The sequence below is a fragment of the Hyaena hyaena genome, unplaced genomic scaffold (genome assembly GCF_003009895.1).
Source record: "Hyaena hyaena isolate Hyena2069 unplaced genomic scaffold, ASM300989v1 scaffold_1061, whole genome shotgun sequence".
In the NCBI taxonomy this organism is placed as follows: Eukaryota; Metazoa; Chordata; class Mammalia; order Carnivora; family Hyaenidae; genus Hyaena; species Hyaena hyaena.
In genome coordinates this window covers 447594-463093 of record NW_024081696.1, presented here as the reverse complement: position 1 = coordinate 463093, position 15500 = coordinate 447594, and the positions used below count along the sequence as shown (strand labels likewise).

The 15500-nt window shown below is 39.0% G+C and overlaps 1 protein-coding gene across 1 annotated transcript in view; it reads left to right on the top strand.

The window, feature by feature from the left end:
• The window catches only part of TNNI3K (TNNI3 interacting kinase), a gene marked incomplete at its 5' end in the record, with an annotated part of 196424 nt that overhangs the window by 134851 nt on the left and 46073 nt on the right, over positions 1 to 15500 (top strand). Inside the window, 2 exons of the mRNA XM_039222129.1 lie at positions 6060 to 6119; positions 9142 to 9311. Coding sequence (XP_039078060.1) covers positions 6060 to 6119; positions 9142 to 9311 — 230 coding nt within the window. The remainder of the gene's footprint in view (positions 1 to 6059; positions 6120 to 9141; positions 9312 to 15500) is intronic.

The following is a 15500-nucleotide window of genomic DNA, read 5'->3' as shown; positions in this document are numbered from 1 at the left end:
TTCTGAGAGAGACAGCATGAGCAGGGGAGGGTCAGAGAGAGAGCGAGACACAGAATCTGAAGCAGCCTCCAGGCTCTGAGCTAGCTGTCAGCACAGACCCCAATGCAGAATTTGAACCCACAAACCATGAGATTATGACATGAGCAGAAGTCAGATGCTTTAACCGACTGAGCCACCCAGGCACCCCTTTAGTACATTTTTACACGACTATTTGGGCTCCTGTGATGGTTACTCTAGCTTTGTAATAGAGTTTGAAATCAGGGAGCATGAGGTCTCCAGCTATGTCCTTTTTCAAGATTGTGTTGGCTGTTTGGAGTGTTTTGTGGTTTCATACAGATTTTAGGATCATTTGTTCTATTTTCACGTAAATATGCCTTTGGAATTTTGGTAAGGATTGCACTGAATCCATAGATTGCTTTACATAGTATGGGCATTTTAACAATATGAATTTGTCCAATCCATGAGCACAGAATATCTTTACATTTGTATATTTTTCAATGTCTTTCATCAACATCTTGTAATTTTCAGTGTACAGAGCTTTCACCTCCTTAGTTAAATTTATTCTTAGGTGTCTTATTCTTTTTGATGTAATTAAAATGGTTTTGTTTTCTTAATTTCTCTTTCTGATCATCCATTATTAGTGCATAGAAATGTAACTGATTTTTGTATATTTGGTTTTGTATCCTGCAACTTCACTGCATTTGTTTATTAGTTCTAACAGTTTTTTTGTTGGAGTCTCAAAGGTTTTCTATCATGCCGTCTAAATGTAATATGCCGTCTACCAATAGTGACAGCTTTACTTCTTCCTTCCTAATTTGGATGCCTTTTATTTCTTTTTCTTACCTAATTACTCTAGCTAGGACTTCCAGTAAATACTGTGTTGAATAAAAGTGGCAAGAGTGGGCATTCTTGTCTTATCCCTGATCTTAGAGGAAAAGCATTTGAGTTTTTCACCGTTGAGCATTATGTTAGCTATAGATTGGCTATCACATTGGGAATGCTTTTCACAGGCAAAGAACAGAAGCAGCAAAAGTAGTTACAAGACAATTATAATAATACATGAAAGAGATGATGATGGTTTAGATGAAAAAGAGTGGTAGAGGATGGATAATTTTTATATTATCATCATGTAATTTAATGTAACAAATTTGAGCTCAAACAAGCTACCCTGTGGAATGGGACATGCTAGGTAATCAGGAATAAATAAGCCATTGTTTATTCTTAAAGCACTTTCTTGCTAGTGACATAAACATGTAAATACTTAGTTATAACACAAGGAAGAATGAAATAAATCTAAATAGTGTCACAAAGTTATTTTTTGGAATCACTTGGACACTTAAAAAAGGATCTATCTTGTGAGTTGGGCCTTGAAGAGGGCAGAGGATTTCTACAGGCAGAGAATAAGAGTTAGATAATCCTAGTCCGAGAAAATAGTAAGAACAATGCCCTGCATCAAGTGAAAGATCTAACTCAGTCCATTTCTTTAAACTTACCGAGCTATTTAGTTGGCCTTGTGCGTATGTGGTCCAGAGATCAGCCAGAGATTTAAACAGTTTATATGCAGATTCTGGGGCTCCCTTTCTCAGACTCTTTTCTTCCAGGATCTCCCCTCATTTTCTAGCAGAATTCTAGGATTGTCACCATGATCCCTGCCCCCTGGTATATGTGCCAGGGATAATCCCCTGCCATTAAATATGGGCAGAACTTACAAATATGATGAAATATTACTCCTATAATTATGTTTTTTTTCATATGGCAAAAGGAAAATCATCCTGGGTAGGCCTGATCTAATCAGATGAGCCCTTTAAGAGCAGAGAATGTTTCTCCAGTTGTCACAGAGGAAGAAGAAAAACATGTCCTTGCTGGCCAGGAAGAAAACAAATGGCCATGTTGTGAACTGCTTATAGAGACCATGTGGCAAGAAACTGTGGGCATTCTCCAGAAGCAGAGTCATCCCTAAACTATTGGCAAGAAAACATCAACCTGAGTCATACAACCACAAGGAAATGAATTTACAAAAAAAAAAAAAAAAAAAATTAACATTTATCTTTGAGAGAAAGAGTAGAGGAGGGGCACAGAGAAAGGGAGACAGAGAATCCAAAGCAGGCTCCAGGCTCTGAGCTCTCAGCACAGAGCCTGATGCTGGGCTTGAACCCACAAACCTTGAGATCATGACCTGAGCCAAAGTTAGACACTCAACCAACTGAGCCACCCAGATGTCCCTGAAATGAATTCTTCAATAACCAGTGAGTTTAGTAGAGGACTTGAGACTCAGATGAGAATCATAGTGCTAGCTGACATCTTGATTTTAGTCTAATCAGATCCTGAGCAAAGGGCCCAGTTATTTTTCACTCAACTCCTGACCCATGGAAACTGTAAGATAATAAATGGGTGTTGTTTTAAGCCATGAAATTTGTGATAACTTGTTATAAAACGATAGCTAAAAAACTTTGATTGCCCTGAATTTTATCTTCTGTTTTTTAAAGAAAGCAAGCCTGCAGGCCTTCCTAAGAATTTTCATTGTTCTTTAAGATGTAGATGAGGGCTGCCCTTAGGGTAAGTGTTGTAAAAAATGAAAAGGTGGAAAACTTATTACATGCCCTTCCTTTTTTCTAAGTGACTCTCCTCCAGAATCTACCAGCTTTTGTTCTCTCTCTTCTGCCTTCAAGTAGCTAGCTATCTTTTACATTTAGTCCAAAGTTTACTGTTGTCTGGGGTAGGGTTGATCTGCGATAAATGCTTTCTGTCCATTCAGTTTCTGGATACCCTTTGAAAGCAGAATGAATATGATTTGCTGGTGGATTAGAAGCAAGAGTATGACAAAGAGAGAAATTAGAGATTAGTCTATGGTTTTTGGCCTCTGTAAGTGAAAGGATGGAGTTACCATTTACTGAAGTAGGGAAGACTATAAATATAAGAAATTGCATATGTGAATTTAGATTTTAAGGGAGTGTACTGGGCTAGATATAGATATTTGGGAGTTGTTTTTTAAAGCCATGAGACAGAATTAAATCCTCAACAAATTAACTCTAAAGATAGATGAGAAGAGACCCAAAGCCTGAGTCCTGGTGCGATCCAGAATTTAAAGATAAAGAGGAAAAGTGAAACTAACAGAGGAGACTGAGAAAGAGCAAGTGAGAGAAGAGAAAAATAGTGAGAACTAGTGGCCTCAAATCTGATTAAATAATGTTTCAGGAATAAATGAATGATTATCTGTATTTAATGCAGTGCCAGGTAAGTTGAGCTTTGAAACCTAACATTTGGGGGTGCCTGAGTGGCTCAGTCGGTTAAGCATCCGACTTCAGCTCAGGTCATGGTCTCATAGTTTGTGGGTTCGAGCCTTACGTCGGCTCTGTGCTGACAGCTAGCTCAGAGCCTGGAGCCTGCTTCAGATTCTGTATCCCCCTCTCTCTCTGACCCTCCCCTGTTCACGCTCTCTCTCTCTCTCTCAGAAATAAATAAAACATTAAAAAAAAAAGAAACTTAACCTTACTTAACCTTTGAATTTAGCAATGTGGAAGCAGGTCTTTGTATCCTAAACAAGAGCAAGGTTAGCAGAGTGTCACAGGAGAAAACCTGATTTGGGCGGAGGTCACATGGAAGGAAGAAAGTACAAGACTGCAAATGTAGGCAATTCTTTAGAGCAATTTTGGTGAATAGAGAAAACAGAGTAGTAGCCTGAGGAAGAAGTAGAGCCAAGAGTTTTATTTTGTTGCTTATTTGTTTTTAAGATGGAAGAATTTATAGGATGTCTGTATGTTGATGGGACTAAATAAAAGAAAAGGAACATTGGTGAGGCAAAAAAAAAAAGTAGAAGGGAGAATTGTTAGAGCAATACCCTTGAGGAGATTAGCAGGGATAAGAATTAGGACACAGTGAAGGAATTGGCCTCAGATAGAATCAGGCAAAATCCATCCATAAAAATGGGACTGAAGGCAAATTATGTGAATTTAGACATTGGTGAGTGGTCAATGTAGATGTTTAAGGAAAGAAGAGAAGGTACAAAATAGGTTTCTGGAGCGTGAGAGTGAGTGAGCTAAAAATGTGTAATATGCTCCCTAGGCAGTACTGAGGGTCCACTTGAGGTTAGAGGGAAATTTTTTTTTTTAATATTTATTGTTGAGAGAGAGAGAGAGCATGCACACATGTGCAGGTGAGGAGCAGAGAGAGAAGGGGTGTGACAGGGGATCTGAAGCAGCCTCTGCAATGACACCAGAGAGCTTGATGTAGGGCTTGAACTCACGAACCATGAGATGGTGACCTGAGCTGACGTTGGATGCTTAACCGACTGAGACACCCAGGCGCCCCTAGAAGGACATGCTTTTGAAATAAATCCAGTCAGGATGGATTCAGTCAAGATTGGGATATTTCCCAATACTGTATGACATCCATGATAAGTCAAAGGAGTTGAGGCTATATGGAAGAGAGTGATTATGATTGCCAGTGAAATCTAAGAAAAAACAAGGTGAGTAAATGACAGTGAAAAAGTGTTAAGGTGAACCAAAAATAGGGGAGATAGATTAGATAAAAAGTAGGTAGGTAGATAGATATGGACATATATATGTCCATAGAACAATATTAGCAAAAACATGGTTTTCAAGGCTGAATGGTAGATACATGAAGGTTTATTGAATTGTTCTCTAATATGTTCACAATAAACAGTTGGTTTTTTAAAGCAGTAAGATGCTTTTGTGTGGTTACCAATTGTTGGAGTCAGGGTTCCAGAAGAAGTAAGCAAGAACAAAAAGAGATAGAATCTAGATAGTGATCTGATGGAAATTGACAGGTTTAAGACATTAAAGCTTGCAGACCTTGTTAGTAACAGGGCCTAGGGAGCTATGTGACTACCTACCAGGAAGGTGGAATAAGATCAAGGCAGAAAAGGAAAGGAACCCAGAGGTCAGGAACCCATTGTAATGATGAGCTGCATGGATAGTAAAAGCGCTAAGTAGTGTTCACATGGCAGGGAGCCAAACACTAAAGCCTTCAAAGAATGGGGGAGAATGAGTGGTGGGAGAGCTTGATGAACTGGTGGTTTTTAGAGGAGAAACCATTCGGAAGTTGCAGGACCAGTCAGGAAGACCCAGAACTCTACTCACCCCATCACCACCCCCACCAACCTAGAGGTACCAGAAATATGCAAGATAAAACAGCTTCCACTTGAGAGGGCTCTGAGGGAAGCAGTGTCCTCAGGGGAGGGCTACATATTAAGGGAGAAACTGTTCTACTAAGAATCTAAATTAGGTGGTTACTGCACCTGAATGTTAAATTGGGCTATCCACCTCCTGGCAGTAAAAGTTTCATAAAGGAGAAATGATAGGTTATATAGTCCCTAGGATCTGACAAAAGGAGGCATATAATTTCTTCCAAAGAGAACAATACTTTCTGAAATTCCCAGAGTTTTTTTCATAGATCCATAATCATCTTTGTATCCCTAGCAACTGGAACAAAGTTTGGAATATAATCAGAATACACTAAATGTTTGTTTAAGCAGACTCATCTGACACAGAAGTTCATAACGAACAATGTCTTTAATGATAGTGTTTTTTTAAATACAAAAAGCTTATCTTAACCCTAAAATAGGGCATAGTCATGAGGTTTCTATTGATCTTAGCTTTGAATCTGAGGTGGTATTTTCAAAAATGAAGCTAATTATAAAATTTGTTTTAGCCGTTCTTTTCCTATAGACACATTGTGCAGTATATTATAAGGCACTGAGATAGTTAACAGTTTTTAGTATTCACTTTTATTATTTCATTTTGAAGAGGAAAACCTGCCATTTAAAAGCATGCAAAGCTAATTAAAGCTATTCCACTATTTCATTATCTGAATGTAGTTGCAAATTCTGACTTAAAACTCTTATCAGAAGGAGACTCAACATCCCTCCCTGAACAGCAAATGAACATTCAATTAACACTTCAATACAAGTGTATTTTAAATAAAAATATACTTTATTGTTAATCTCATTCTTTACAAATGCAAATACCCAATTTTAAAATCCAAAGAGAGTTGCCTCCCCTTTATTCTTTGGGGGAAAAAAGTCTTTTCTTTATTTACAGGGAAGACCCGAATTTTCTGAAGTTGTTACCAAGTTAGAAGAGTGTCTCTGCAACATTGAGGTAAGAACTTTAGCTTCTGAAATATGTCCATAAAAAAGTCGTGAGTATCCAAGGGTGTTGGGCAATAGGTAAGATGGTACTTCTAGAAAGACAGTAGGTATAAAAGTCCATAACTTCATTCCTATTTTTAACCTGTTCATTAAGTTTCTAGGGTGGACTGACTGAATCTATAGGGACAAAAACAAATCCAGCATGAATCTGGGCCTTTCCAACAAATAATCAGTCAGGCAAATGGTCACAGGTATGCCCAGCTTTAAAAATTAATATATAAAAATTTGAAAATACAGTAGGGACTCCTGGGTGGCTCAGTCGGTTAAGCATCTGACTCTTGATTACAGCTCAGATCATGATCTCATGGTTTGTGAGATCAATAGAGCCTGCCTGGGATTCTCTCTCTCCCTCTCCTTTACCCCTCCCCTGCTTGCTTGCAAGTGCATGCAAATATATTAGAAGTTAATTGTTTAAATCAACTTTTTCTATACAAAAGTTCCTACATACAGTGAAACATAAATTAAATTTTAAGCCACTGTGTATTTAAGCTCAATAAGAAAGGGAAACTTATCACTAAAATTAATGCATAAATTAATTGGGATGCATTGCTTTTATACCACACATATGTTGTATAAAGTGATATATGTTGGTAATCAGGCTAATGGAATTTTCTTCCCTTAATATCAAAGAGCTGTTTGCTTTAATTTTCTCTCTAATTGCCTTAATTTTCTATACACCTGGTCAGAAGATAGCATTTGAAAATAAGCAAGGAAGCTAAATCATGAGCACTAATTCAAAAATAATAATATATTCCCAATGCAAATGAGTGCTGCAAGAGAGGGGGGTAGACATCACACATATAGGCTCACATATACATGTGCATAAGAAGGGAAGGGGCAAAATGGGGGAAATGGCATCAACCTGAGACTACACAGCTAAATCCCAAAGTGGAACCATCCAGTTCCCCCCAAACGCCCCCCCCCGCAAAATATACCTCAACATAGAGTCATTAGAACCCAGTTTATCGGGAAAGGGCTCCAGGTCTTCACCTGGAGCCTGGAGTGAATGGCTCTGTCTCATGTCTCTTTACCAGAACTCCTTAAAAGGAAGCCTTGTATGTAGGTAGTATCAGTCTTTGGACATTAAACTTCAACTCCCTTCTCTTTGGTCCTGAAACATACAAACCAGAGAGAAGTAGGAGTGTATTTGGTGGGGCTTCAGCAGCCCCTACCAACAAGAGCATCTGCCAGAGGCCTTGACTATTGAGAGACACTTTTAAGGCTTGAGTTCCAAGTGGAATTCTCACTTGGAACCTTCATGTTTCCCAGGGAAAAACTGCCCCAAGCCTGGGGATATATCCAATTAGCTGAAAAAGCAGATTCCAGAAACAGACAACGGTAGGACTTCCTAAACCAGTTTGTGTTCTTATACTGACTGAGCCTCTTAGCAAAATCTCCCCTTGTAGAGAAGATGAATAACTATATGCAAGAGAACTTGCTGGACTGGGTCACACTAAATAATGGACCAGAATCAGCTTTAAGGGGCTTGGTCTGTGGAACTCCGTATCTTTGAAGATAAAATGAAAGGACATGTCTAACATGAATAAGTATAACATCACACACCAGGGTCAAAGAAACAATAGTAAGAATATCAAATGGTGGAGATATGGTTTAGGAGCCTCATGAACATTAATGGACAATAAGCTCTTTGAGAGTTAGAATGTGAAGTAGCTGTTTTGCTACAGAATAAAGGATGGGATTATTCTCCTCTCTTCTGAGATGGCCAAACAAAATAGTACCAGTTATGTCTTTTTAAAAGGATAGTTATCACTGGAACACCAATTTTAGGGAAGAGAGATCAGATTGATGAATGGATTGAAAATCATGTATGTGAGAACCACTTAGAGGAACCAGGGATGCTTGTCCCAGAGAAGAGAAAATTAGGATGAGTCCAAGAGCTGTTTTTTAAACAGCTGAAAAATGATAACATGGCAAAGGGATTGGCCTTGTTTCTATGGGCCACCAGATGGAAATGAAGTATAATTAGGGTTTCAGTTTTTTTATGAGAAAGAACTTTATTTCTAATTGTCAGATCTGTCCTAAGATAAATGCACAGATCTGGAGGCAGTGAGTTCCCCATCACTGGAGGCTCCCCATCAACTTGCATAGCTCACTTGAAAAAGGAGTCACAGAAAGATTCAATCATTGAAGAGTTTGAAGGTTCATTTCAACACTGACATCACATGATTCTCAGAGCTTTACTTAGAAATGTCTTGGCTACTGTGAAGAGCCTAGAATTTACATACATTATATTTTTAAACCAAAACCTACTGTCTGCATGTCTTATGAAATTATAATGTCAAAGCACTAATGTTCTCAGTTGGGTTAGGTAAAGTGCATAAACAGCAAGGTCGTCAGAAATTCAAGAAAATTCCTATTTTTTCTCTACTCCTCATTTTCTTCCCTCAATACTCTTCTATTTTATAGCTACACTTAACTATTTGTAAGTATTTTTAAAAATTCTCTCCCAACAACTCTCTTTAGTCTTTATGCTTGCCAGACACTAAAGCATCCTTCATTTTATAAAATGGATGTATTCTTGGAAAAATGTTTAAATTCATTTTATGTAAAGGAAATAATTTCATATAAAGGAGATAATTTTAGGCTACAATTTAAAGGAACTCTGCCATGAATCTTATCACCAGAGTGAAAAATGTAATCTTTTAGCTATGAAATAATAACCTTCTAAATATCTATTTTATGAATCTGATTTCAGCCTACCATGTTTTCTGAAAGACGAGTGTAAGTTTAAAGGGCCAGCTCTCAGCATAGAACTGGGTCAAAAAAGTAAATTAAGATAGCCATGTGTTGCCATCAGAGGCCGATAGGAAAAGCCAGAAGCAAGCTGAGATGAATAGAAATTAAAAATGAGAAATCCTAGAATAGAAAGTTAAAATAAATCTATATTCTTATTCTATGCCCTAAGCCTGTTGGTTTTATTAAAGGATTGAAACTACCCCTTCTTCACTCAGCTGATATCTCCTGCATCAAGTAACAGCAGTGGGTCTCTCTCACCTTCCTCTTCTTCTGACTGCCTGGTGAGTCGTGGAGCGCCTGGCCGGAGCCATGTGGCAGCTTTACGGAGTCGTTTTGAATTGGAATATGCTCTAAATGCAGGGTCCTATGCTGCCTGGTCCCAAAGGTGAGTAGCAATCTAAGCAACAATCTCACATTCCAGATGAATTCCATAATTTCATCAAAATGGCCAACTGATTTGGTTATTATCAATAGGGGATTTACCACCCGAATGCCAAACTTTGAAGTAAGAGCTTTTAGCCCATTTTTCTTATAATATTATATTAATATTATGGGACCAAAAAATAGAAATTTTATTATTTGTTAGTTTGGTATTTCTAAGGTTCAAGTGATAGCAGTTAACTCTAGCTTAAGTAAGAATTATCTAGCTACAGCAACAAAGGGAATTTATTGAAAGTATTTTGTGGTTATCTTATGGAATCCAAGGAAGGATTCCTTGTGTGGCAACCAAGAAACAGCTTTGAGGATCTGAGCACCAAAAGTTCTGCATACTGAGAGGGAAACAACTCAGTCCATAATAGGTAATATGTAAATCAATTTATAAAGCAAAGATCAGGGGCACCTGGGTGGCTCAATCAGTTAAGCATCCGACTTCAGCTCAGGTCATGATCTCACAGTTTGTGGATTCGAGCCCCGTGTCAGGCTCTGTGCTGACAGTTAGCTCAGAGTCTGGAGCCTGCTTCAGATTCTGTATCTCCCTCTCTTTCTGATCCTCCCCTGCTCATGCTGTCTCTCTCTCTCTCTCTCTCTCTCTCTCAGAAATAAATAAAACATTAAAAAAATTATAATAAAAAAATAAAAAGCAAAGATCAGATTGGTAGTTGCCAGAGGCTAGGGGGCAGGGGAAATTAGGAATAAAGGCTTAATGAGTATAAGGTTTTGTTTCAGGGTGATGAAAATATTTTTGAACTCGGCAGAGGTTATTGTAAAACACTATGAATGTACTAAACGCCACAGAATTGTTCACCTTAAAATGGTTAATTGTATTTTATATGAACTTTACCTAAAAAAAATGCAAAAGAAGAGAAACTTAACTAAAGGAGCAAGTCCAAAGAGAGGAAAAAAAGTTCAACATTCTTCCATAGCAAACTCTACCATTTACATGCCTCAGTTCCTCCCAATAGATGGTCTTTTTCCTCTCTCCACTTAATTGTAAAGTTTTAAGGAGAGATATATCAGTTATGTAGTGCCACAATAATTCTCTTTAAAATACATACCAAAATTCAACAATATGCAATCATAAGCATTTATTTCTTGCTCATGTGTCTGAACTGCTTGTAGGTGGGCTTGACTCTGGCACAGGTTTTATCCAGGTCTGTTCCACATGTCTTTCCCTGTCCTCAGGCCAGCAGCTACCTGAGACATTTTCTTCTCATGGACAAGGGCTAGGAACTCAAGAGGACAGATCCAGTTTCACATGCCCATTTAAAGCCTGCATTCAGGTTGCATCCTATGGCATTCTATGGGCCAGCTCTAAGGGGAAGTCACATAGCTGAGTCCAACATCCTGTAGGGAGAGAAAGTATGTATACTCAGCTCCTAGTAGAAGGAACTGAAAAGTCACATGGCAAAGAGCATAGATCCAGAAAGCATAATGAATTAGGAATAAATGGAGTCTGCCATGAGTGAGAATGTGATTGGCCTTTTTTGGATCAAATGGCCACTGCTGGTGTAAGCAACTGTGTACTATCCCTTACACTGCTGGTGTAAGCAACTGTGTACTATCCCTCACACTGCTGGTGTAAGCAACTGTGGACTATCCCTTACACTGCTGGTGTAAGCAACTGTGATTGGAGTGGCAGTGGGGTCATATTTCATTAATATAAACATGGCTGTCAGGGCCCCCTGTTCTGGATGAAGAACAGAAAAGGCAGTTACTTGCAAGCTGAATGGATACCCTATTGCATATACACTGCAACCCATGGAAATCTGAAAAGAACTGGCTTAAAATATCTGTTCTTCTGCATGAGCTCCCGAGCATGTACAAGTGAGCTACTCTACATGGATACTCAGGCACACGTATAAATGTCTACATACTCACTCACACTCTCCATCATCAGAGTAAGAATTTTTGTCCTGAAGGTGAAGAAGGATTATCTGGAGTTAGCAAGGATCTTATACCATACGCAAATTGCTAATGTTGCTTTTTTTAGCTATAGTTATTATATTGTAGGTCTAACAAAAGAGTGGCAGCTGCAGCTATGAAGAGATGGGACTCTGAATCATGAAGCCTTTAATCTACAGAATGTCATAAAATTAAGTATCAGCAGGTTTGATTGATAACCAGCCAAAATGGACACAATTCTTTATTAGATCCCAGTCTCTTATATAATTTCATAAGGGGCCCATAGGCCAAGATTAGATTAGGTTCAGTCACAGCATTGTCTTCTAGTTCCATCTGCTCTTCTTATTCTTTGCTCGCGGTTTTAAAGTTAATTCTCTGAACAGTCAGATTTTGATATTTCCAAAGCACAATCACCTGAAGTATGTCTACTTTGAGGTAGAGGTTAAGAGGATGAGTTGTGGAGTCCTACAGACCTGAAGTTCAAGCTCAGCTTTGCCATTTACCAGCCCAATGACCTTGGGCAATTTCTTAAGTCTTATACATAAAATAGAGATAATAACGCCAGCCATTAGGATTGTTATTGTGAGAGGCACTATTCACGGGAGTGAGTGATAGATTAAAAGATGCCGGTAGACCCAAGTAAAAAATACAGGTTCCGGGAATGTGGGCAAGCCACACAACTTACAATACAGAGACAGCTACACACCATGGGAGGCGCAGATGCACTCCCAATAGGGTGAGTTGGAGGTAGAGGGAACACAGCTTCTCTGGCCTTCAAGACCCTGAGAAATATGCCACTGCTAATAAACTGCCCAAATGAGGTGGAAAAAAACCATCAGGTTTTTTGACATGTTCCTTTTGATATTCTCATAAGGTTTCTTCTACCTTTCTGGACCGTCACAACTGTTACAGAATTCTGTTAAGTCTTTGTCTCTCTACTTGGTTCAGGTTTCTCATAACAACACAGTACATCCTGTGTAGGGACGTGAGGGTTCTGTGAGGGTGCATTGAACGTCAGTGTGTTGGTTGTACTATCCCTTCAGCAAGTTTGGTCTCTAGACTGCTTGAAATCAACTACAGAAATAGGTAAAGCATTTATTTAGCTAAGCTGTCAGTTTTACTAAGGTAGGAATCATGTCTGTTTTATTCATAACTCTACCCCTAGTATTTAGCAGCATGGTTGACATAAAGTTGATACGTAATAAATATCTGTTTCATAGATAAATAATTGGATAACTGGCTCAATAAATCATAATTGTTATTAATTTTGAACATAATCAATGAAGAAGCTTTAATTTTTCTGTGCTTTCTGCTTATATACCTATCACTGTTGAGTGCGTACTGCATGCTGGGTGCTACTTTAGAGTGGCCTCAGGAAGTAGGTATTCCAATTTTACGGATGAGGAAACTGAGGCACAGAAAGGCTAAGCCACTTTTCTGAGTTTATGGAGACAGAGCTGGAATTCACACCTAAGACTCCTCTGTGCTTTCTGAATTTCTCTGGCACAGGAGGTGGCCCTTTTCAGAAGCTTGATATTTTTTGCCAATACTCGTATTTGCTGGACTTCTTCCAGCTTCTTCTGGAAGTCAGTCAGGGAACGAATTCAGCTACTTCTCCTAAGCCTGCCTTTTCAGCTTTTATATATGAAAGACAGAGCTAGTGAGACCAGAGATCAATAGGTCCTTAAAGTCAAAGAGCCTGAGGATACAGGGACTGATGGAGTAAGCCCAGCAGGGCCACGAGTTTAACAGCCTGGAAGACAGTGGCTCTCCACTCTGGCTGCACATTGGAATCACCCGAGGAACCTTTACAAGTACCAATGCCCAGGACTAATTAAACCAAAACACATGGGGGTGGTACCCAGCCATCAGAAGCTTGTAAAATCTCCCAGATGATTCTAATATATCTCCAAGTATGAGAAGCACGCTGGAAGAGAATGCTACAGTGCTAACCTGTCAGTCACTCTGGGGGAAGGCAATACAACCAAGGGGATAAACAGGAGGGCCAAGTGAGAGCAGAGGTGACCCAGCAGCTGTAACCAAAGGATACCTCTTTGAAGGTTGACTACCTGTGTGGCCTCTGCCAGAAATCCTTGCAGTGTGCTAGGAAGTGCTGATCTGACAAGCGTCCTAACTCATTAATTTTTAGCCTGGCAAATGCTTTTAGAAGAATGGTGTAGTCCTAACTAATGTATGCTCCCAATTCTGGGCCTCACAGCCCTCAACAGTGTCTTTAAGATGGTGTGTTTATTTTTCAGTTTTTGGTAATGAAGTTCATAGCCTGTACTTTTACAATGCATGATTTGGTGGGGGCTTTGGTTGTTGTTCCTTTGCATATTTGTTTTTAATGATTATTGTTGTTCTTCATAAAATCAATCTTAAGGTGAGAAGTTGTCAGATATTTTCTCCCCAGGTAATAGGGATTTGCCAATTCCTACTGAAACCACAAATTGCTGAAATCTGAGATTGAGGAAGGCGCTCCTGAAGTACTGCCTCTTTTAAAATATTTTGTCTCTAGATATATTTGGAAAGCTAAGCATGTGGCACTTGCTCCTCCCACTGGGTATGAAATCTCTCCCATTTTGTACTTGGATTACATCATGTAAATTTAGAAATGACAAAGTGATACACAACCTTTTAGATGCGAAAACCAATTAGTGTTTGTGAGGGGCTGGGCTCTGAGAATAGAACGCCATGACCTAGTTAGCTGTCCAGGAGAAGAAAACCAAAGATTCAGGGACGGCAACTGTAAAGCAGATACATTTGGAATTAATTTTTCACATTACGAAAGGGTCCATCAAAGGGTTCCTTTAAATAGAAAGAAAGCTTACCAAGTGCACTTGGAATGCAATTCAACTTATAAAAGTTGAATGTAAGTTATAAAATTTTAATTTACACATAGTTTTTCCAGAATAAAGCAATTGTGTAAGATGATAGCACCCTGAAACTGATGTTTCTGGGAGGAATGGGGAAAATAAAGAAAAGGAGAGCAATGAGAAGAGTGTGGCCATTTGCTGTTACGGAGCAGAATGTTTATCAAGTACAAGCAATAGCATCTCCTCCCTATCAGCAAAGGTCAACACTCCCTTTTTCATCTACCACCTCTCCTACATGCTTCTTTGCACTGAACCTTCCTTCAGTCTCTTTGAATGTGCTCTTTCATGCCTTTGTTCATCCCCATTTCATCCCCAATTTATTTCTCTCACCAGCTCACCACAATCAGCAATCTCAACACTGTGCTCATGATCACTTTCAGCTCCTCCTACTTTGCCTCTCTCACCTGCATGAGTTTTCTTATGATGTCATATAACCCTTGGCTCCAACCCTTTCTCTCTCTCTCTCTCACACACACACACACACACACACACACACACACACAGTTAATCCCCAGTCCAGTCTGTATGTCTGACATGACCATTCTGCTTCCATTGTCTTTAACTTCTCTTCCCTTCTGGCTTCCCTCTGGCCTTAATCCACTTAACCCTCTACTGCCAGCATAACCTTTCTTCTGTAGGACTCCCATTATATCATTACTTTAAAACCACCAACAATTCTCCATTACCTTTAAAATTAAGTGAAATTATGTCATCCTGGAATCCTACCGAGTATTGTATATTCCAATGGTTCTAGGCAGAGAGTGATACGGTCATTTCTTCTCTTCTCAAATACATTCTAGAAATTTTGGATCTTTGTGAGGCACTTTTTGGTAGTCCCAGTGACTAAGGAGGTACAACCAGTGTTTAGTTGGCTGGGACCAGAGTATTGAACTTCCTACAGTGTTTTGGACAATTCCACAAAATAAAGAATTATTCTGTTCAGAAGGATCTGGGTGGCTCAGTTGGTTAAAGAAAACCAAGAATCTTGGTTTTCAGCTCAGGTGATGATCTCTCCGTTTGTGGGATTGAACCCCACATCAAGCTCTGCATTGACAGTGTGGAGCCTGCTTGGAATTTTCTTTCTCCCTCTCTCTCTCAAAATAAATAAACTTTTAAGAAAAGATTATCCTGTACAAAATAGCAATAGCATCCCCAGTAAAGCACACTGTTAGACAAACTAGGAGTTCTACTATGTCCTGTACATACCCTGTGTTGAACCTACTGTTAACCTATCTCCATATCCTATATTTTTTAACCTTAACATCCTCCAATCTTGTCAAAGTATTAATAAGCCTTCAGTAATATTTCAATCAGCTTAATCATTAATCATAAAGGAAGATTTTCTGGGCCTACCC